General features: G+C 36.3%; 1 protein-coding gene and 1 long non-coding RNA gene across 2 annotated transcripts; both read left to right on the forward strand.

The window, feature by feature from the left end:
- Positions 1-3593: 3593 nt before the first annotated feature.
- On the forward strand, positions 3594-24197 carry LOC128988137 (transferrin). Its single transcript, XM_054409363.1, has 15 exons — positions 3594-3682; positions 6828-6930; positions 7740-7879; positions 8296-8429; positions 8893-9037; positions 10165-10322; positions 11266-11578; positions 15243-15486; positions 16032-16183; positions 18912-19013; positions 19421-19504; positions 20304-20425; positions 21377-21520; positions 23254-23352; positions 24029-24197. Exons 1-15 carry the CDS (start codon positions 3610-3612, stop codon positions 24038-24040), a joined length of 2025 nt encoding a protein of 674 aa, XP_054265338.1. The 5' UTR covers positions 3594-3609; the 3' UTR covers positions 24041-24197.
- LOC128988153 (uncharacterized) lies at positions 12164-14082 on the forward strand. Its single transcript, XR_008490337.1, has 2 exons — positions 12164-13428; positions 13972-14082. It is a non-coding gene; the product is annotated as an uncharacterized LOC128988153 (long non-coding RNA).
- Positions 24198-24408: the final 211 nt, after the last annotated feature.

Here is a 24408-nt window from a genome sequence, read left to right on the forward strand (position 1 = left end):
ATTCAGACATTATGGTCGTTTGTCTAGATGAAGAGGAAGAAAGTCAGACATCTCTGAAGGGCAGTGGAAAACGAAGAAATTGGGTTCATTCTGTATGGAAAGAAATTTAGGTGGTTTACTTAAGTGCCCATCTTATATATTAAGCAAATTGGGTTTTCTCTCTCGAAGTCGATTGGCTCTTCTACCCGTCCGATTTTCATGATCGAGGTCTCAAATTGAAGGTATGCACGCACAGATTTCAAATCAAGCATCGGCATATATTTATCTTAAACCATTGTTCCTAAACCTTAAGAATAAAGGTGACTTTTAAGAAACACCCCGTCCTGCATCCGACAAACGAATAGACTGCAGTGTCGGTGCGTGATCGGAACCAAAATCGGAGTAGGATCGGAGTATGACATGACGCGTGTCGGAGAGGTGTGAACAACCGCGTTCAATGTTATGTACCATTCCCCTCTCCGACAGTCGTACCGCAGTATGATCGGAGTCGGATCGGAAGGGTGTATGACAAGTGTGTCCCCGCCTTTAGTTATGTCTATCTGCCAAATCACCCCCCCCCCCAAATAAAAGTCAATGTGTTATTGTCTACAGTCTGCAATACTGTATTCAGTTCTATACGACAATGCGATTCAAATTAGTATGCCATTGGTGCATAGATTCCTCTCCTAGGCATACAAACATTCTCATTAGATGCGAGAGGATCACACGAAGTGCAAGGAGTGCTGAGAAGGACCTGGCAAAATCAAGTTATTGTTTTTATACTTGATTAGATAAAATTGCTAAACACTATTCAGTGACCTATTTGATTCACAAAATTTATTTTTAACTATTTGTCAACATCAGGAAGATCATTAGGTAACTTAGTTTATGAGCATATATTATAAATGCAAAAATTGTTGACATCGCCGTAGGCTGCAGATTATGAAACAAAAACAAAAATGTTATGAGTTCCTCCTAGAAGAAACCAGAAACTCTCATTGAGTCAAGGTTATTTTGGCTATTGAGTTGAGATATGAATGTAAAATTTCTTTTAACACAGAACTATTTAAAAAAGCTTATCAAACTCTTCATAAACAAAATGTTTATTACTTATTTTAAATGGCTACTGTGACGAGAGTATTTTATTAAGCTAAGCCGTCGTCAAAGCCAAAGACAGATGTTTTTTTTTTCATTTGCAATTCACCACACTAATAAGTGAATACCGTAACACGCAATTTTTTCACAAAAATCCATCCTCCTTTTCAACTAACACGTTTGAGTTTTACTTGTATTGTATAAAAAATAAAAATGCATTTGCTATTTAAGGTTTCCATTTTTCGAACAGATACTAATACACCCTAGTGATATGACGTCTATCTAGACAAAGATTGGCCTATTCGCGTGTTTAAGTCTTAATTGCGAACAGTCCAGATCGAGGAAAATGGTAAAATCGTCCATACAGCGAATATCTTGAAATTTTTTTACCATGAGTCGTCCAGACTGCGAAAAATATTTAGAATCTAAAAAAAATGTTTGAGACACAGCTACCAAACAGGAGAGATGGGCATTTTGTTTATTATGTATAGGGTTGGGGAAAAGTATGGAACCCCCCCCCTAATGACTTCTTAATGGGTTCTATCAGGAAAACCAAACTCTGCACACCTCTATATGGCATAAAAGTGCACTGTTTTGTTGGTATCCCAACTTTATCCGAAACCCCAAAATGGGTTATTTTGGGGGCAACTCACAAATTTGAAATGTAAAGCGCCATCAAGTGATACCTCATTTTAAAGGTCATTAGTTTAAAAGAATATCGGTAAAAACTATCTCAACCCATTACATAATGGAGGGCATTTTTATTTTTCATCATAATGGGTTGAGACAGTTTTCACCGATATTTTTTAAACTAATGGCCTTTAAAATGAGGTGTCACTTGATGGGGCTTTACATTTCAAATTTGTGAGTTGCCCCCAAAATAATCCATTTCGGGGTTTCGGGCGAAATTGGGATACACAAAACAGTGTACTTTTGTATGCCATAAAACTACTTTTGGCCAACCCTGTATACATGTTATTTATTCTAAATTATGTTAATCTACAGAATTCATATGAAATAATTGTTTTATAGATTTTTTTTAAGATTATTTAGCTATTATAAGTCAATGGTATATAAATGAATGATCATAAATAGTTTTTCAATGTTTTTAATCCTATTCACAATTTTTCTCTTAGTCAGGCCATTTTATGTAACCATTTTGAGTATGGGGTACTTTTCTACGAAAGGGTTTTCAAATTTATTGCTTATAAATATTTAAGCTATTGATATACGTGTTTTATAATTCGAGCTTTTCGTAGCGGCAATTGTTAACTGCTTTAGAATTTGACGGAAATAGATAAGGTAGGGTACGTATACATATTATACTGTAGAATGGTATTTGATGCTCTGGACAACATTTTTGTGTGTGCATAGCTGAAGTGTCAAAAGAACGAAAAGTTAAAGAAAATTATTGTATTTTTTTAATTTGCAGACCTTTAATAGCAAATGACGTGAAAACTATACACCTTATCAAAAAATGTTACCGAACAACACTTGCAAATGTAATGAGCTTTTATTTTGGTTAGAATTATAGTAATTTCGAATGTCAGAAATTTTCGAGATGTTAGCAAAATTGTTAAATAAATGGTACTTTTGAGCCCTCCCCCCCTTGCTCGAATGCCACGGGCGGGGACTTTATATGTTCTCCTCCTAACTGTTCTAAACAAAGTCACGAAGACCAAAATTGTGTTCCAAACATCTCCTCTATACCTTTTAGAGCATTTGTTACCTGGACTAATATTAAACTAGTGATCTTTTTCTAATGCATAATCAAACAACTTAGGCACACCATGACAAGTTTATGGAATTGGAACCATTTTCAGAACTATGTAACTTTGAGCACATTTATATTTTGTAAGTCTTCGAATAATCCATTTATCACGTAATAAAACATTCAATGATTAATTACAAAACGAACGACTTACACTTTTCTGCACTTTCAAAATGACGTTAATCGTGTTGCAAGTGGTGTCGTCACAAAACTCAAATTTTGTAATTCCAGTAATCTATTTGAATTGTTTGTGCTTTTAATGCCACTATATTTTTTTAAGGAACGGTCTAAACTCTGGTCTTGCTAATATTCAACGTCAATCTTTTGCCAGGGGGCGTCATTAATTGATATCCTAATGTCCTAATGGCATCTGGGTCTGGAATCAATCCCACTTGGGAAAGAACGAGCGTCCTACACATATTTGAAGGCCAGTATTAAGACCACTTATTACCCAGAATACAATTTTTTGAAGCCTAAACATCAAAGACTGTCCCAAAACTGTCATATGAAATATTTGTTTGTGCATTTTAAAAGTATTTTATCCATGTTTTCCTGTACGTAAGCCTGCAGAGAGCAGAGTTTAGCCAAAGAGTGATTTGATGGTGACCCCAAGGAGCCCTGCTTCAAGGGTGTCAAATTTTCCTGTGTTTCCCAACAGTCCAAGCCCCCCTGACCCTTGCCCCCTTCCTCTACGCTAAACACTGTACTTCCCCGGTGGCGACGCTATATAAGCTACCGGCGTCCTCTGCTCAGCATCAGTCGCCATGACAACAGCAGTGACAGCAGTGGTGTTGGCTCTACTAGCAGTGGCCCACGCCGGACCGGCTCCTAAGACTTGTGAGTGTTTTGATATTAATTAATTACACAATTAAGAATTAGTACCTGGGGACTGAGCCATGGCTCGGTGTATTTTATTTCCATTTTAATAGCAATAAAAAAGGAAACTCACGTTTTATTTACAGCTAATTTTGGCTTTATTATTTAAGTTTCAGTGGAATTTCAATTTATTATGATGGGAATTTTATCCTAGCAATTTACAAAACATTATTTTATTTTACAGACAATGGTAAAAATCACTCGTAGTAGCATATACTTGAATAAACATTGTTTTGACAGTTTGTTTGGATTAAAACAGCTGATTAAAAATTTTTGCTTGATATCTAATCAATTTAAAATTAATATGCTAAACATTGCCTTAGTACTTCGGGGATTTAGTTTTGGTAGGAGTTAGCCAAGTAAAATAATCAGTATTAGACTGGAACTATTTTGTACATATATCGAGTAATCGTCAGTGTAATCTTTGCTGAATAGTAAAACTGATGTTTTCCCCTTTCTACTGAATTTTGTAATTTGCTAGAAGACTGTGAATGGCTTGTTATAAACACGTGTTACAAGTCTATTGTTTGCTTTTTCCTTGTTATTTTGTTCAACCAATATGGTTTACTTGGCAGCCCATAAGGCTAATGTTAAAGATTATTTACTTTCAATTTCATTTATTTACGTAATTAGATTTTTGTTGGCAATTTTAACTGCAGTAAACACGTTTTTGGGCCAAAAATAAATTATTTATAACATATGAGGGAAATTGTCGATGCCTTTTGTGATATGTTTGTGCAAGCAGTATACATACAAGATACAAGCAAACATTGTTCATAAGAGTATAGTACAGGATTATGATTCTACTTATTTTTACATCTTAATTTTTAAGAATTGTTTGGGTGAAATCTATGTCAAAATGTACAGTTTTTATAGTTTAGTATTATTCGTCAATTAAGTTTTAGGTTGTGTCTTTGCGGAGAACGCGAAAAACAGCTTCTTTGTTACCTGATTCATTGAGTTTCATTGAGAAAGGACTTCGCGTTATTTGTTCCTGTGTTAAGCAAAAATTCTTTAAATAGTTTAAACAAGATTTATATTCATTCACTTGGAGATAATGTATAAGTTGAGTACAGTTTGCTAGATACCTATACGATTGCTTTTCATGCAAGATACAAGTTGAAATTTGATGACAATGCGTGTGTTTTTGATACGTAAGCAAATCGAAACCAGACCATGGCATAACCTACTATAAAACGCTGATTTGTTTGTTCTACTTAGTTGGGCCACATCAGGTGGAATGTATCAATGCATCACTCCCTTTCAATTACGCACTTCTTACATCCTCATATATTCATGATTATTTTTGGTTGTTTTAGCAAATACATCTACAAAAAAAAAAAAATAAATAAATAATTATTTGTGTTGTACGTTTACAGTACACGTGGAATGTTTGATTTGTTGTATGTAAATCTACACAGCGTTATTTATAACGTGAGCAATGTATAATTCACGCACATATAGCTCTCAAATAAAACAATAATATGTTTAAATAATGTTAACCATAGACAAACAAGTGTTCATCATTGAGGGATATTTGTAACGTTTCAAACACATCTAGAATATTGTTTATAAGGATCTGTTGTAATGGGATTGTATATTTATAATTTAGATCAATTCCAAATTTAAAACAACGCATAATCGGCATATCTAATTTTATTACAGAATTGTTATAAAATATTAATTAACATTTAGTTACGATGTTCTATTTGCCAAAGTAGTTGTTGTTTCGGCTTCTTAAATGTTTAAAACGTAAAAATAAAAAAAAATCTGAGCAATGTACAGACAAAACTCTAACTTCATTTATATAAATGTGGCATTTGTCAAAGTAGTTGTTTATCATTTCCAATCGAAGCAGAAGCTCACTAAATGAGTGGCAGTTACATCGGTACACAACTTTGAACCTTGTTTCACTTTTTAAACTAACGTTGAACGTGGTCGGTCAATCAAGTATCATCGAAGTATTCACAACCCGAAGGAGTTTCGCATAGCAACAGCACTACAGAGAGGAAGAGGAGAGGATATAGCTGCAAGTCGTTGGCTTGTGCTCAACATTTGACGGTCACGGTCAAGGTTATCCTCAAATCGCCATCGCCTGTGCAACCAGCGGCGAGCGGCGCCTGACAACAACGCTGCAAGCAACTGCAACTTGTCCTATCTCTGTACTCTGTTACTACTTGTGCATTACTGACTAGTAAAATTTACGTAAACATAACAGCAGTGACATCCAATATCCAATATTATAATCTTGTAACCAAGAATGACGTGAAGGTTCTCTGCTGTAAGCCCAGATACAACAGTTCAACTGGATCTGTATATGATTGCATATATATTTCTTTACTTTTAAGACGGGTATTTTGGGGGAGTCGCCAGAAGACTGCCCTCCGGACTACTACCCCCCCCCTCAAGCAGGTCCCTACTACGTCATTTTGACGTCAGAAACCGGGGGGGGGGGGCAGTTTTCGAGTTTTCCAGTCACGGACTGGACACTCAAGTTTCGTTGTTTAACTGTTCTAAACTAAGCTAACCTAACCAACCAAACTTGCTGTAACATTTTCAAAATTCGGTTTGATATTCCGCAGCAAGTGCCTTTTCTGTTATGAAACGGAAGCAAATTAAAAACTCGAATTGAAATTACCAGTGCAATGATAATTATTTGAATCGTATGAAATGAACTTTGAACTTAAATACTTTTTGCATCACATTTTGCTAGGGGGGGGGGGTATTATTGAGTATTCCAATCTAAACACGACTTCCACGACTTAGTTGGCAGATTTCTTTAGTTCGTTTCACTAGGGGGGGGGAGGTTTTCCAGGGGGTTGTATTCTTCATCCCCTTTTGGGAAGTGGGGGCATGGGAACAGTTGTACCATAACATTTACAAGAATATATATCGATAAAACAGTGTCATTTTAATGCTTGTCCCCCTACTATGATGGTCAATTAACATCATTCGTACAAATGAATTAGAAAAAATTTATTTGAAAACTAGGTAAATTGTAGTATGTACATATTTTTGATATAAATTAAAGCTTTGAGAGGAAACCCGCTTTGGTATTCAGAGATGTAAAACTGTTTACTCATGGTGACATTTTTTTATGTTTCAGTTAAGCTGTGTGTACCTCACAATGCCTACCAAGCTTGTCTGCAGATGGTGGAGCAAGGCAAGGGTGTGGGGGTGGAGATGACTTGTGTGCCAGCCAGAGACAGGTAAACTACACTGTGAAATAAATAATACCAAGTTACCATCCTGGAGATTGTCAACCATACAAGAGTCATAGATGGATTTGTCATTTATCTTTGACTAGGTGTTATTAAATTCTTTTGTATTAGTTGGGCCCAAAATTGTTCTCTTGTCATGAAACAAATATCCTCTGTTCTTCCGTTCTGAATTTTCTAGGTAAATCTCCCTTATGATAACACTTTTTGAGTAAAATGATACAGTAATACACCAACAACATAATCCAGAGCTCATAATACAGTTAAGCCGGGTTTGTTGTAGTCGCGGAAGAGTAGCGCAGAGGGCGGATAAGCGATTAACATTGCGTTCCGCTGCGTTAGGAAAACGGTAACATTATTGATAATTGATAATTGATAATTAAATTACCTAAGACAAGAGGAGTCCGTTCTCCACGTTGCACTCTCTGTGCTCCGCTTCTGCTCCTAGGAAAACCCAGCCTTACACATCTCTTATGAAAGAAACCAAACAAAGAAATAAATTGGTGGCTCATTTGGTAGCGCCACAGACTTTGGGCCTGAAGCAGCGATATTGTGGGTTTGGATTCTTGTACCTTGGTATTTGCATTAATTTTATCACAACAGTTCACCCTTGTAGGTACTGTACCGGCTCACTCTTTCCTTCCCTGAATACAATCTTACAGACCAGAGGCTTACCTGTATGTGGTCAGGCAAATACAAAATGACTATAAACTTTATTCAATCTGTTATCTGGTCAAGGTACACAGTATAGTTTCTGACCCTTTACTGTACAGCTATGTATGTTCTGTTTCTGTCTGCAGGTTGGACTGTTTATCCAAGGTAAAGGACCATGAGGCTGATTGGGAGGCCGTTGACCCAGAGGACATGTACATTGCTGGCAAGAGGTTTGGCGACTCCCTCAGTGTGTTCAAGGAGATTCGCACCAAGGAGGAACCTGACGGTATGTATAGCCTGTCTGCTGTCAAAATAACAACCATAGCAAGGTGCAGATTGTCTATAAAGTAGGCATTGTAACTGAAACATGAACATACATATAGGGTAGTTGTAAAACTAACCAAATTATATTATTCCAATATTTTTGAATCTGCAAATTCAAAATTTTACTTCTTCAGAAAACCAAAAAGTATAGTACAATTTTTAAGTTAACCATGGTTTTAATTTTAAGTTGGATTTATATCTGCTTCATCTGTTTAAGTATCACAATAATACTATGAGTGGTTAGCCTCAGCTCAGACCTAGATGTAAGAGGGAAAAGATTGATCCGCAGAGGGTATCCACAAGATTTGAGATGTTGTAACCAATTTAAATTACATTTACTGGTTGTATTGTTTCTAATAATGAAACGATTTGCTACAGCGGAGTTCCGATACGAGGCCGTGGTTGTGATTCACAAAGACCTGAACATCAACAACATTGAACAGCTCCAGGGGCTCAAGTCTTGTCACACTGGTGTCGGCCGCAATGTTGGCTACAAGATACCTATAACCAAGGTAGGTCTGCAATAAGTTAGGTTTGCATCCAATTTTTTAATAATGCAAGCGGATAAAAAAATATTCTTTAACTTTATCCAAACTGCACACACTTTAAGGTTTATACGTGGAGAAGTTACTTTATGTATTTACTATCTATTGTTGAACATCCATTTCCATTGCCATACAATCGGAGTGACACATAAGAGTAAATAAGAACAGTTTGGTGCGTCGGTGGCTGGGCTAACTTTGGGCCCAAGGATGTTGTGGATTCAGATCCTGGTACTGTACACCTGCCAAGTGCCAACCCTTTTTATCAGTAGTTTTTCACCCTTGTACTGTTTCGGCTCAGCTCTTGTTTTGCTGGACACATTCCACCCACAGGCCTGTGTGGCTCATGAGGACGAGCAATTGCAGGTTATAAGAGGTTACAGACCTCTTGAAAAAAAAAAAAAATAGTTCTGACAGTGTAACTATGTTTCAGTTGACCAAGATGAAGATTCTGCCTCCTCTGAACGACACCAAGCTCTCTCCAAGAGAAAATGAGCTCAAAGCTTTGTCAACGTTCTTTAGCAAGTCTTGCATTGTTGGCAAATGGTCGCCAGACCCTGAGATCAACCAGAGACTCAGTAAGTAGCACAAAGTACAAGATATTTATGAATGGAAAGCTCACAATGAGTTAGCTAGTAACTCAGGGGATATACAAAAGTGAAATTCTTTTGTTTTAATATTTCATAATCTTGCTTATTAAATAAAAGCCCTTCCTGACAATTAATAAACCAATCTTGTGTCAAACGCTTTCTCTAGTGAAAATAGGTGTATTCGTTTTCATGAACAAGTAGATTGCTGAACAGACAAGGTCTGCGGCAATTTAGCCTTATTAATTGCTATAACTTACACTCTTAAACAAACCAAGCTTAATTCATGGTAGTTAGTCTCATTTATAAAAGTTAGATAAACAATTCCTTAGAGTAAAGAGTACAGAAACCTTCCGTATGTAAGTAAAGCTTCTGCCGAATCTCTACCATTTATACAGATAACTTTTCTAGGCATATCTATGATGCTTTATTATCAAGATAAATCTCTCTTAAGCTGGTTATCAGTTAACAATATTCACTTAAACATAAATATGTCCAACCTCATGCAGTTCTTGATTCCTAATAAGAGTCCTGACACCCATTCCTTAGATGAGTTTGGGATGAAGGATATCTATCTACGAAGTCAAATTTGTTATCAATGACTATCAACTTTGTCTGAATCCGTCCCAGCCCCAGCTTTGTGAAAGGATAAGTTTATGAAATATCATCAGTGATCACGGTCTAATAAACACATTTTTTTTTGTCTGTAATTAACTATTGATATAATTCTTAGGGGGGTTTTCTCATGTTTTTTTTAAACAAAAGAGTACTGAGCACATCATTAAAAGCCTGGTCCTAATAATTGTGTACAGGAAGTATCTTCCATTCAAGTAAAGAGCATTTCTAGCAGCACTGATTTTCCTGTAAATATATTAAATGTGGTTGGAAGTGACAGATCTCGGAATTATCATGGTATGGTGACCAATGTTCCCTTATAGTAACCCTTTCGGATATTGATATTAGAAAAGCTTCTAAATTTATTATGTTTACTGAGTGCAGTCCTTTTGAAAGGACAAGCAATCCATATTTTGTGAGATAATCTTTATACTATCACACTAGATTCCTTTAATACAGTTTAGAAGAATAAAGCTTATAGTCCTGTTGTTATTTTTGTACAGAACAGCAATACCACAACCTGTGCGAGCTGTGTGAGTTTCCAGACAAGTGTGACTACCCTGACCAGAACTCTGGATATGAGGGAGCCCTGAGGTGTCTGGCTGTGGGAGACGGAGAAGTGGCATTCACCAAGGTTATCTTTGTCAAGAAGTTCTTTGGAGTAAGTACAATATGCTGTGTGAGCAATATTACTTACTTGTATTGATGGACATGCTTTGGACATTGTAATGAAACCAACAAGTGGTATGAGTTAGCTTCTTGATATATCGGCCATCAAGAGTATGATAACTTGTAATGGTCAAATTTTGTTAGGGGTACGTTTTCATTATTTTAAGGCCGCAAACTGCTTGAACGCGCTCGGCAACAATGACCGACGTAACACTAGACATATCAAGTGTCCTAGTTCGGAACTCGACCACTGCTTCCTTGAAGCGCTAGCGTAGCGGGAGCAAGAGATAGAGATGGCAGACATGGCCCCGGCCGGTCTTCTAGTCAGTGGACGGCGAGTGGAAGGTTCGACCGTGCGATCCAGTTAGTTGTTTTATTTGCTTACGGAGCTTACTATTTTATTGAGCCTAGGTCACGCCTACTTATATCTGAACTGTTCTTTGTCAATGCGTTGCTGTGCTGGCCCCGTATTGATGGGCAATATAGTGGTAAAGTTGTTCAGTGCGTCGTGCTGGCGTAAAACAATAGTGTACTCGTGCATGTAGGTTGATGCAAAGTAACATCTTAAGGGTGACGGTAGGAGCGAACAACGGATCCAGCTGTCCGAGCGAAGAATCGGAGGTAAGTTTAGGTTAGTGACCCTAACCCGAACTAAAAACCTCAAAAACTAAACTTCAATTTTACAGCTAACTCAAATAAAATAAATTTAACTAGCCTTTGTAAAATGTAAGTATATTATCTGAATGAAGCTTAAAGCTAAATCTGATATTTGTAGCTTTCAAGTCATGTTTAGAACCATTACACTTGTGCTATGGCTATGGGTTGACCAGGATTGATCAATGTTTATGCGGTCCAAGGGGTTTTTTGTATGTTGTTGATTTGAACCATGTCTCGGTCAGGTCTGGTGTGACTAAATGTGTACTACTATTTATCAGATGGCGTATGGAAGCCAGCCTGCCTCTCAGTCTGAGTACAACCCTGCTGACTACGCCTACTTGTGTCCCGACGCCTCCAAGAGACCCGTGACCGGTGCTCCCTGTAGCTGGGCTGCGCGGCCGTGGCAGGGATACCTGACCAGCGACCAGGACCAGCAAGACGTGGCAGCTCTGCGGGAAGCCATCACCAAACTGAACAACCTTGGAGAGCAGAACCACGCTGAGTGGATCACCTCTGTGCTGGCCCTCAACAACAAGACTCTGGCGAGGGACAACAACGGACCCTACGCTCCCCTCCAGTACCTAGAGAAAGGTAACTTTCTTTACAACAGTTTGAATGTGATTGTGATTGTAATGTAACAGCTGATCCGCCAGTTGAATTTGATAAAATTGTAACCTGATTGAGGAAGGTACAGTAAAACCTCACCAGCTTGACACCCTCTAACTTGACAATCCTTGCTCTTCTTTACACTACTAACCAATACCCAGACAGCACGTGAGCTTGGACCAAACTTGGTTTTTACATATTTCTGAATTGGTACGACAAACTTGGAGTTTGGAACCCACTACAAATTTAAAACAGCTTTGGTTAAGTGAACTTGTGTGAATGAGCCAAAACTAAACTTGTTTTATTTACATATATAACCTGGTTGGCCAAGTCCACAATTTAAACACCTAACCAGGGGCCCTATTTTTGAAATGGTTGACAGTTGAGTCAATCGTCAGCACTCAACTCAACCAACAACATGATTTGGTATTTTTGAAACCCAACAGTTGGGAAGCGAGTTGGGAATCACTAGTTGAGAGACTCGTGGTGGAAATGTAGGGCATACGACCGTCAAAAATTCAGATGACGTCATTTTGAACCAATCACAATGCAGAGTTCTTGCGGACTTCGATTTAACCTCTTATTCTTACTCTAAAATCTGGCAGCTAATCTCAATCTGCCAAATTTCTAGACACTGAGGTAAACTGTCAACTCCGTTCTTGAGAGATTGAGATTGAGGTTATGTCTTGCTTAATCTTAGTGATTGCAAAGTACCTTAACTTAAGTAATAAACTAAAGTAAACTAAATAAAGTAATAAACTTAAGTATAAAAAATAAAATTTACTATGGATGTTTGTTTTAAGTTAGGGTGTAGCTAATTATAAGTTTAGGCATAGGCTGCACTTTACTTTAGGTCCTACACTCATCCTAAATACATTATTATTTGCTTTCTTCGTCTCTATTTCGGAACACATCACCTTATTTTAGTTTCCTTCATCGGTTTGTTTTATGTTATTTTTAATTGTTTTTTATTTAGGTTAAAGCGGCTATTTGCCATTGCACTGGAAGAGCATGTCGTAACTTAAATTAATTTGATCCCTTTATTAGGTGAATGGTATTGAAACAAACTATGATATTGTTTCTCTCTACCACAATCTTTAATACCTTAAATCATAGGTCTAATAACAATAATTATCTTATAATAAGTTCAATTAGTATGCCTAGTCTATTTCAAACATTCCAACAAGAATAAAACCCTTGATTAAATAGTCTAGTATTGACACAGTAAATAAAATTAAAATGCGATTATTCTACAGAAAACAATCGCATAATTGGGTGCTAATACATTGACAACAAATACATAACCTCTAAAATCGCAATTATTAAATTAAAGCAATAACAAAACAATATGGCGTCGTCTCAAAAAGAGTAATTTTTTGCCGAAAGAGAGGAAGAAGAAAGTGCAATCAACCTCCACTCAACAGCTCGATAGGTGTTGAGTAGTTTTGGTTGTATAAGTCCACCGTCAACCGTTTCAAAAATACGAAACGATTGGAAATAGAATGACTCGACACTCAACTCAACAGTCAACCATTTCAAAAATAGGGCCCCAGACCCACGACAAGCTTGTTCATGTGAGTCTAAAGTGAGCAGTGTCATATGACAAAAGAATTTTCCCTCCACCCCTACCCAGAACGCTCCTAAAACCTGTTTCTTTGTGCTGAACCACCATTTTTGTTGGATTTAGACTTCCTCACTCTCAGTAGTCTCAGTTGTCAGTTCTCACTTATCTAGTTCTGGTGTTGTGAGTTACTCGTTTCGTTACTAGTTGTGAGTTTTTTTTATGGTTTTGATACCAAGACAAAGCAATGAAGAATTAAGGGATTCCTGTAAAGGTAAGATTTAAACTCCATTGATAAAAAATATACTTGTGTTGGTTAGTCTATGATGATATAAGTAAGCTAAGTTAAGCAAACAATTAATTTAATTGCATCAAGAACCCGTAGAGTTTTGTTTATAGCCTAAACCTTTTGTGCTTTAACCTTTGGCTTTGACATACTCAGCGCTTCACTGAATCGACAACGTCACTAACTATACTATATTCTAATAGTCTACTGCTGAACTCAACAGAACAGTGCCAAAATTTGTGTTTAACCTTAACCATTATAGTCAATGCCTTAACCTAGTCTACAGATAAAAACAGGCCAAACCATTAGTTTACGTATAAAAGTAAAATAGTAAGAAATAAAAGTTTGATAACAATTTTAAAAACAATGGTAGCCTACCTAAGGTAACGTTAAGTTAACACCCTGTGTTTGCAACACCAACAAATTCCAAATAATCAAATAATTATAATAACAAATAAAAATAATGAAAAATGATTTAAATGATAAATTTTAATAATCCAAATAATTGTAATTCAATTGTATTTTTTATAGATCTTCTGAAGCAGGCGGTGGAGTTGATGGGTTCAGAAAAGAAGTTGAAGGTGAAGTGGAAGATAGTGGGCATTGTATTTATTATATTAATAAATTGTCTTGAAATGTGAATGTCTTGCTTTCTAAACCTCATATATAACCAATATTTTTTCAAGATCACTCATAAAATAGGCTTCATGTTATCATAAATCTTTCTTGGTAAAAAAATAATTATAAGAAAAAATGTGGGCTAGCAAATGAATGGTGTGAAACAGCTTATATGTTAAATAGGTATAAATTATATTACTGTTACTATAGCCTATTATAATAATAATTATTATTATCTCTGATCATGACAGTAATTGAAGTATATAAAACTTCGTACCAAGTTCTGAGTGAGTACCTATAGGTGTGAGCTTGTTAGCCCAAGTCTAAAATGTGCTAAAACCAATTCCAATATGAGTCTAGGCCAAGTCCAATATGAGCCTACTAAAAGCGGGCTTGGGTCTCCAAGTCCATAATGAGCCTGTTTAATTTATCAGTGTGAGCTTGTTTGCCCAAGTCTAAAATGTGCTAAAACCAATTCCAATATGAGTCTAAGCCAAGTCCAATATGAGCCTACTAATATTGGGCTTACGTCTCCAAGTCCCGAACAAGTCCATAATGAGCCTGCTTAATCCACCAGACCCGTTTTGTATCCATCATTCCAAGCTTAGAGTGGGTTTGTGCCCATGAGTTCACTGTAGGTTTGGGGTTGGGACTTGGGTTGGACTTGGGGAGCCAAACCCATAACAAGTTGAACAACTGCCAACTTCGGTCTCTAAAACAAGTCAAAACCAAGCCTACAGACTTTGGTCCCTGAGTCTAAACCAGGCTTGGGGACTTGGGCCAATGGACTTGGAACAAGTTCCCAGCAAGCCCATTGTGCTGTTGGGGTAAGTACCCGTATGTATGGAAAACAGTACAGTGTGAGTGAAAGGAGCGTAACTTAAACAAGCATATGTTTACGCATATGTTCCCTTCTACATTTGTATTCCTATTGAGTGATACAGGAACTTTGTTTTCTGGGGAGAGACAAAATCAAATGTTTTAGTGGATTAGAAATAGATGATCAAAATGTAAGCTATATGCAAATAAGCTTTTTAGAATTAGTAATAGTGAAAATATATTATTTTATCTGGCTTAATTATTTATCACGAGTACCAACAGGTTCAGTTGCATTTATTGGCACGCAAACTGTATTCCATAACCTAGATGATTTGAAGAGTTAAGCATCTTTATGTGTGTGACAGCCAAGTACGTGGATGTTATTGAACGAGATGTGCTGGAACCTCGCCGCTATGTGAAACTCTGCACCTCCACTCCGTCCGAGGCTGCCAAGTGTGAGGACCTCGCTCAGGCTGCGTACTCACGAGACATCCGTCCAGGTCTGGCCTGTGTTGCTCGTCCTTCACTGTCCGAGTGTCTTGCAGCCATCAAAAACAACCAAGCTGACATAGTCTCAGTTGATCCTGGTCTTGCAGTCAATGTCTTGAGGTAAGACTACATTCATCTTACTTCAGAAATACATATACAGAGTGCTGCAGAGGAATGACATGGTGTACACTTTGAAAATAAATGTACGCAAAACATATTTTATAGCAATAATAAACATAATTAAAACTAGAGGTACCGTTAAAATTCAAACCATGTTAAAAATCTCTTCCAAACATTGATAACTTTCAAAATACCCTTTAACAGTTTTAAAATAAGCACTTAAAATTGAACAACACAACCAAGCAAGTACAGTAGTTTGAAGCCTGATGCAGTGTCTGGGGTTGTATCAAAGTCACGACTACGCATGGCTTTGATCACAGATAATATAACCCCTAGTAGGGGTTATATTTTCTGTGCTTTGATGTATAGTTCCAGTATATGCTCTAATATTGATAGGGAAGGTCGCATATAATCAGGACTACAAGAATCCTACAAGAATAAATCACCAGCAAAGCTAAAAGCAAAGGTTGTAGTAAAACTATATATTTTGAATCCTATTGACATGAAAAAATCTCTCTAGAGTTTGACAATACTTTTTATTTCAGCAAGTTCCAACTTACCCCAGTTCTGAAGGAGGAGTATGAGAATGACCACAGGACCTCGGCTGTTGCTGTTGTCAAGAAGTCGTCTGCACTGCAGAGCTGGGCGGACCTCAAGGCTCACAAGGCCTGCTTTGCCAATGTTGGCGAGGCAGCAGGTATGTGTGGCATGAACATGTTCTACAAGTAATGTCATAGAAATCAACAAAACCTAAAAGCTTTCAAACAAATTTGTTCCCTCCAGCAAGCAGTATATTCAGTTACATAAAGCATACAGAGTGCATACAGTAGTTTGGTCCCGCACCCTGCACCCCGTTTGCATATGTGTTAGCATAGCATAGTTTGCCCATAGTTGTGTTAGCCCCTAGGAGGATTAAACATTAAGGAGAGGGCACGCGAATAGGAATACACGTGTTGCGGTGAAGCCAGCTTTAGCAGAACACTAGAGGGGCACGCGGAGCCGTAGAGTGGCAAAAAGCCTCGGCTATAACATGGGAGAGATAGGGAAAAACGCGACGCGCGCTGTTTCGAATTAAAATTGCCGCTAAACTAAAACACCCGTGTTATTCACCGATGGCATTCTTAAAGTAAATTAAATTTCCTATCGAACGGTGTCAATCATTCCTATACAAACTATTATTTATTATTTATTATTGAAGATCAAAGTTGAATGAATTGACCTGGACTTTGAACATATGATTACTATAATTACGTTTTTGAAAAAAATATGATGTATCTACACAAATTAACAATTTATTCATGTTCCTTAAGAGTTTCTCGAAATAAAAAATATATATTTACCTATATTTAAAAGTGGTATTTATAAAAATAATTACAATAAAGTTTTTTTTTATTTTTCCAGTTTATAAAACAATCTTACTAATAATAGGTTAAAATGAAAATTTTAATTCGGGTGGTGAAATACATTTTAAATTGGCATTTTTCATAGTTTTCTCGATTTGTTAATATAATTATTTAATAGTTTTAAGTCATTGATGTGCTAGACAGGTGATTTTAAATAGGTAGCCAAAGTTAAGAAAAAATGCAAAGCCACTCTAACTTTTTTTACACCAACAGCCGTTACAATTAAATTACAATCATAAAAAGTAAAACAATTTCTTGGTAATCAAATTCTTGATTTTTTTAATATCATATTGAACTATATTTGATCTGTTTGCCCAAAGAAACTTCGAGTAAAAAGTGTAAATGTTCAACAATCATCGCGTCTTCTGACGCCAAAGTGCGTTTATCATTCTTTTAAAGGATTAAAACCTATTTTATTTCTCTTTAAGAAAATGTTCAAATACACATACAGTACTACTTATGATTTGAGTTTTAATTTATGAACAGTAAAATCCATTGGTGATATGGCGGGATTTGAACCCGGGACCCCATGAACCGGAGTCCCGCGCTCTGGTTAGAGTATTAGGTATAAATAATACACAATACAAGTATGGCAAAAAATAAAAACAAGGACAACGAATTCTAAAATACAAGTCGTCCTTGTGTAAATTACTCACCTTTGAACGTACTATTGGTTCATAAATATGACTTTCCTCTTAATAGGTTCCTAATATTACGGTTAGAATTTAACTTTTTAATTTTTGTACCATGATGAAGTCTAATTTTTAAATAGTCAATTGATATTTCTGTTACCAAATCTTCCAGTAACGCATACAACGCAGTATGAGAGGTGAGAGGGGGGCGGGAGAGTAGCGCTGCCTGGCTGCCTCCCCCCCTCCTCAGTACGCTGGCTTCAACGAAACTACAGCGTGTCCTCTCCTTAATGTTTAATCCTCCTAGGTTAGCCCATGGTGTGCATGTGACGTGCTATGGGCTTAAGAGACAATCACGGCTCCTTCCCCCCATCAAGGTGGAGGATTTTTCTATTTATTGTGCCTCCAATAAATCTAAAACCTCTTGCCAACAGGCCAGCTTATTTGAGCACCCTTGGTTATAATTTAAATATAGTTGTGCAGTTAGTTTTAATACGCTTACTCAGTGGCAGATTTAGCATGGGGTCATGAGTGCCCGGGTTCATAGCAACAAATTTTTAAGGGCATCAAAGCTGTGAAAATAACTGGAAATTGTAGGTGTCCAAGCAAATCAATCTTTGAGCTGAGTCGAGCCTTGCCTAAAATGATCGAGTACCAAGTCAGAAAATCAACTGGGCATGAGCTGAACTGCTCTTCTAGTATTGCATGTTATCAGAATAGCAGCGAGGGTCTTAGAAGATTGTGGGAGAGAAAGTAGGAGGTGTTCACAACATACTGCTACGGTGGGTAATGATGAGGATATCTCCGGATATCTTTATATTTTTACCATTATTATGAGGGGATGATGATGATTATGATATTTACATGATTATCCAACTGATTGCCAACTCTTAGATGCGATGCAACCCTTAGATAAAAAATACTGCAAATAGAGAACAAAATTTGGTTGAAATCAACTGAAGCGCGTGAAAATTTTGGCGGGTCCACAGGTGTAAAAGGTGTAGTTCCAGCCCTGCCCTAATTTATTATATGGTGAAAAAAAATTTACAAGCAAATGAGTTGCGGAGTTTTTTTTTCTCAACCATTTTCTATCATTAGATAATTATCAAGACAACTCCAATGCTGAAACAAAATAAAATGTGTAAAAATAGTTTCCCTAAATTATATTAGGTATTTTGTACATAATTTTCAGTCACAACCCAAGATATCTTTGCCTACTAAATGATCTGATTTTCAAATCTGTAATGATTAAGGCTAATAATTAACGGTTTTAATGTATGTGAGACGTGAGACGAGCAATCTTTTTAGTTTGGCCTGCCAAAACATATTAGTGTTCTTGCATGTTACTATCCAATTACATAATAAAATAACCAGACTTATTGTTGTGCAGGTTGGGTGGTCCCTGTACACAAGCTTGTCATGTCAGGTCTCGTGGACAAAAACAACTGTCCTTACACCAAGGCCGTCGCGGAATTCTTCACTGCTGTCAATTGTGAGTTACCTATATATGATTTTTTCCGAGTTTCCTTTACACATGAAACCTAATCTCTAAAACAAACTGTTTCCCAGAAACGATTACAAATTCAGGCACAGTACTAATTTAGTAAATAAAATAACATGTACGACAGAATCTGCGGAAATTAAACTGTAAATTGTGTGACATTCTTTTTTCAGATAAAAAAAAGTTACCTAAATAAATGCAGTTTTAGTATATAAGTTCAGTGTGGATTCACTTCTTGTCAGGAATGTATACAATTTTACAATCATTGAAAATGTTATAGTATGATATTCTGAAAGTTCTGAAAATTTTATGCTCCATATACACTGATGGAATAGCAAAATATAATTGGATGTGTTTGACTTTTTAATAATTTCTATAAACATTATTCATCATTGCAGATTCTGAAGAGCCATTCAAGTGCCTTGCATCTGGAGAAGGTGATGTGGCTTTCATGGACTATGATTCTCTCTTGAGGCATGTTGGTGAGTCAAAAGTTAGAAATACAAACCTTATTTATTAATTGTTTTATTCCCAAACTACAGGTACTGGTACGTACTATGATATGAGGCCATAGTTTGGATCTCTCTGGTATGCTCAGGTATAGCTGTCCACTCATTCGAGGCTCGCTCTTAACATTTGTAAAATTGTGTTTTTTAAGGGATGATGATTTAAATTTTAAGGTAAAATACACTTTTCCATTTGCTTAGTGTTTCAACTATACTGTTTCCCCAAACGGTTTACCCCCCATTAAGTAAGGGAACTCCTCCCATTTTGAAATGACCATAATTACTTCATGTTAAATTTGTAGCCAGATTTCATTTATAAAAATCGACGTAGTTACCTACAGATTATGCTGATCTAAATTACTAAGTTCTGTCGAATACACAAAAATTTTTACCAAGTCAAGCTTAGGGAATGATTTATGGTGAGGTGTAGCAACTTAGTCAGCAACAAAAAATAAGATCTACAATAAAATGTTAGACACTAGCGCATTCTGTGACTGGCTCACACAACTACGTTCTTTTTTAAATAAAATTTGGGGACAGCTGGTCCATATAAATGGGATGTCTACTTCAGTATCCAATTTATCAGTATGAAGCCTCCAAGCTAGTCTCTGGAAAATTATAAAACACTCACAAACACCATTGTTCAAAAACTGGACGAACAAACCATACTGGTTTGTTCGTCCAGTTTTCTTGACAGTATTATTTTGTTGTCAGTCTAGTTTAATATTTTGAGACGAGTTGACATGGCTTGTATTGTATTATTTGGTGGTTTTAGATGGAGGAGAGCTGGCTAAGGACCAGAAGGCTTCTGACTATGAGTTGCTGTGTAATGAAGGAGGTCGCAAACCTCTGGACCAATACATGAGCTGCAACCAAGGCTCCGTCCCTCCTAAAGTGGTTAGTATTCACTTAATATACAGTGTGATTGAAAAGTCCCAGAAAGGTGTAATATATTTTTTTACCATTTTAGATAAAGTAATGAGATTTGGTATATCAATAATAGCCATAAATGTCTATTCTCTTAAGCTATTATTAATTGTTTATCCCTTAAGGGCACCCACTAGGTGTCAACCAAAATTCTTAATATTAAGATAATAATAATTGTTTATATTAAATAGCAGCATAGGTCGAGTTTGGTATCAATTTAAAGGTTTTACATAGTAAAACACTTTGCTGCAAACCTGATCTTGAACGGACAACCGAGTCAGAAACGGCAGCCGTTTGAATAATTCATTAATCTGCTATTTTGAATCTTTGAACGGCTGCCATTTTTACTCAGTTGTTCTTTTGAGATCAAATTTGCGGCATTGTCTTCTACCAATAAAGACCTTTAATTTGATTTGCATATATCGACCTACGTTTGAGTTTATGATTTTCTTCCGAATCCTACCGGGCCCCTGAGGAGGCAGCGTATTGTAAATTCAATGAGCCTTTGAACAGCTGTGATTTCTGATTCGGTTGTCCGTTTGAGTTCGGGTTTATGGCAATGTGTTTAACTACCTAAGACCTTTAATTTTAAACCAAACCTATGCTACTATATTTAAGAATTTTGTTTGACTCCTCCCTCTTAAGGGATAAAATAAAAAAATAATAATATCTTAAAATAATAGACATTTATGGCTATTATTGATACATTAAATCTCTAAATCTCATTACTTTATCTATAATGGTAAAACATATAATACACCGGGACTTTTAAATCACACTGTATTTTCAGTAAGTTATGTTTATACATACAGTTATCAATAGGTAGTTTTATTTAAAAGCTTGTATGGTTCAAACCTGAATAGTTTTAACTTACTGGTATTAAAGCAAGTTAGATTTAAAATAATCTTTATGCCTTTCCAGGTGTTGGCAAGGAAAGAGATGTCTCCCGTAGAGAAGGAGGATGTCCTGTTCACACTGCTGAGTGCTGCTGATCTCTACCACAAACACCCGGAGTATTTCGACATGTTCGGCTCATACAAGGGACACTCTAATGTGATATTCTCGGTAAGTATTCTACAACGCAGTTACATGTTGTGGCACACTCGGCTACATTTTGGGTGATTTGGTCATGTGAATGATTACCATAACCAAACAGTTTGTGTTGGAAACGAAAACTGGACTCATTTATTTAACCTGAGGAGACAATTTACCGCTAATCACAGGCCCAATTAGCCAGCTTTGATGATTATTAATTTAATGGTAACACATTAAATACAGAAATACCATTATCCTTACGATATATGCAACAATTATTGGTCAGACAATCGGACACAATGTGAATAGACGATTGAGCAAAATGTTAATACAGTATTACAATAATGATACGGGAAATTAGATGAACATTTTCGACTACATGACCTGGAAACAATTTTGGGAATTTAGAATAATTACATTACTAACATCTTACCTCATGTGGGGGTCCCTTCATGACCCCTGTCCCTAGCGTCCTAGCACGTTCGCATGTTGAGTGTTCGATGGCAGCGGCAAGACAAGACTTCTAGTGGTGGAAATCACCATATTAAAATAACCAAATCAATCGGTTATTGATGCTAAACATACTAATTCGGTTATTTTATCCTGATTCGGTTAAATTAGTCTTACCGAGCGATTCGGTGATTTAGCAAAAAGTTTGTCATATCATCAGGTAACTAAAATTGATTCAGCGATTCATTTGATTAAAAATCACCAATTGACGCTAACTGACTAAATGCTATTCAGTTTCCCATAAGATAAAAATTAGTTGTGGTCTGGGACAGTGAATAATGACTGAAGTTGATTCGGTGATTCATTCAATTAAAAATAACCGATTGACGCAAAAAATAACTTATTGATTATTCGGTCATGGAAACCATTCAGTTATCCCATCACTAAAGACTCTCCTTGTTCCCGAGCATGCGCTAGCACTCACGTGACCCGAAGAGTGCCTTCTTGGCGGCTCACTTGAATTGTTGTGTGGAGGTTAAGCTCCACAATGTCAAATAGTTTTGTGTTTTACTTATCTTAGATTCTGTGTCAATGTGATGTGTGAGTGTCCATGATGTTAAGCCATTGTGTTATAGTTTAAATACAGTCTGTGCCAAAAAAAAAACAAAAAAAAAACAGTGGCAAATTTGAATAAGACCCTTACAATTTATAGCAGGACTCGACTACTGTTTCCTTTGACACATACTGTACTTGGAGGTCTTGAACAGTTTTTCTTATAAAAACCAGAATATGTGTACAATTACATTAGATGAATTCCTTAGTTTGATTTCAAAATATACAAGTGTGTGGTGAGTGGCAGAGCTTCTACTGGTCATCTTGCATAGGATATAAATCATCTTATGAGGGTGATGTAGTTTTGTTGTTACTATAACCCCTAGAAATACAGGCTTTGACAATAGATAGAACCAGTCCTGTGAAATGATTTCAGTTTATCTGCTAAGGAAGAATAAACGTGACGGCCCCATATATAATTTGGCAGAGAAGATTTCCATTTGGCTTTATGTAAGATCCACCTGGAGCTGAAAAAGGTTCTTAGGATCGGTAGCTTATATAGACCTGCAGATATCAAAATATGTCCAAGCCAATGTCTCATTTTACATATATCACATAACAATTTATCAGTTTTAACATAAAATAATTAAGTGGTACCAGTAATTTTTCAAAACATTATCAAGTACTCTGGATATCTCCAAATCATCTAACTCTGTCAATACTAATACACTTGTTCTTTACTCTTTCTCTTCTGTTTGCAGAACGCTGCCTCTGGTCTGGACACAGTTCACCCAGAAGCTGACCCTCTCACAGGCCACATGAAGCTCCATGACGACCTCAAGACCTGCACACCCCAAGAGGTCAGTACCACTATAGACTAAGCTGGAGTACACAGCATGAAAATTGTTTGATATAAATTGTAATAGCTGTTATACTCTGTTCACAAAATATAGGTGATTTACGGGGAAGAAATCTATCCCCTCCACTTGATCCGATACCTTTAAAAATAGCTCAACAGTTGAAGTGTTACAAAACCAACGTCAATCAGATGCATCTTACATTAAGAAAAAAAAAACAGACTATAGTAACTCCAATTGAACGCTATAGTACACAATATTGCATCAATTCTCGTTAGATTATTTTCATGAGGTTTACTAACTTAAGTGATATCGGACTGCATACGCTTGTTTCTTGATTACAAACTAATTAAAAGTTCAGTAAACATTTAAAATAAGAATTTTTTTTAAAGTAGGAATATTGTTTTAGAATATGATGGGATAGGGATTCAATTTAGAACCGGTTTTATTTCAAAAGTGCATTATTGATCTAACTTCCCACATATTCATACAGTAAAATATACATATCCATCATTAGTAAAATTGACCAAATCTAATGACAATACTGTAACTTCAATAGACTACAGCTTGCATGTTTAAGGTTCCAAACACACCTTAATCTGTTTGTATTTTACTATAGTGTTATTTATAGTTATAGAAACACTTTGTTTATAAATAACAATATTTTTTTAAATTCCAGTCGAAGCCATAACTTAAAGCTGTGCCTATATGTGCAAGACTACACAAGCAAAAGACTCGCAAAAGACTCGACATTCCAATGAAGAAGGATCCAAGTCTGATAGGGATCCATCTTCAAATCAAACAGACTGTGTTAAAATTAGAATAATTATGTAATAGATAAGTAAAACCTAATAAACCTATTGTTTGGTTAAAAAAATAAAATAAAATGAGTACGTAATTTACCCTAAATATCAATACAAATACAATGATTGATCATAAACAAAAATTTATTTTTAAGACAATTATTTTGAATTGAGTTTGCCAGTAGTCTTGGCAGTTTCTCTTCAAGTCAATTAGTTTTGATTAATTCTCCCAAATTCTACTTAAGATTTGTGACTG

The sequence above is a fragment of the Macrosteles quadrilineatus genome, unplaced genomic scaffold (genome assembly GCF_028750875.1).
Source record: "Macrosteles quadrilineatus isolate MER2022 unplaced genomic scaffold, UCM_ALF_1.0 Scaffold_1__1_contigs__length_201487025, whole genome shotgun sequence".
In the NCBI taxonomy this organism is placed as follows: domain Eukaryota; kingdom Metazoa; phylum Arthropoda; class Insecta; order Hemiptera; family Cicadellidae; genus Macrosteles; species Macrosteles quadrilineatus.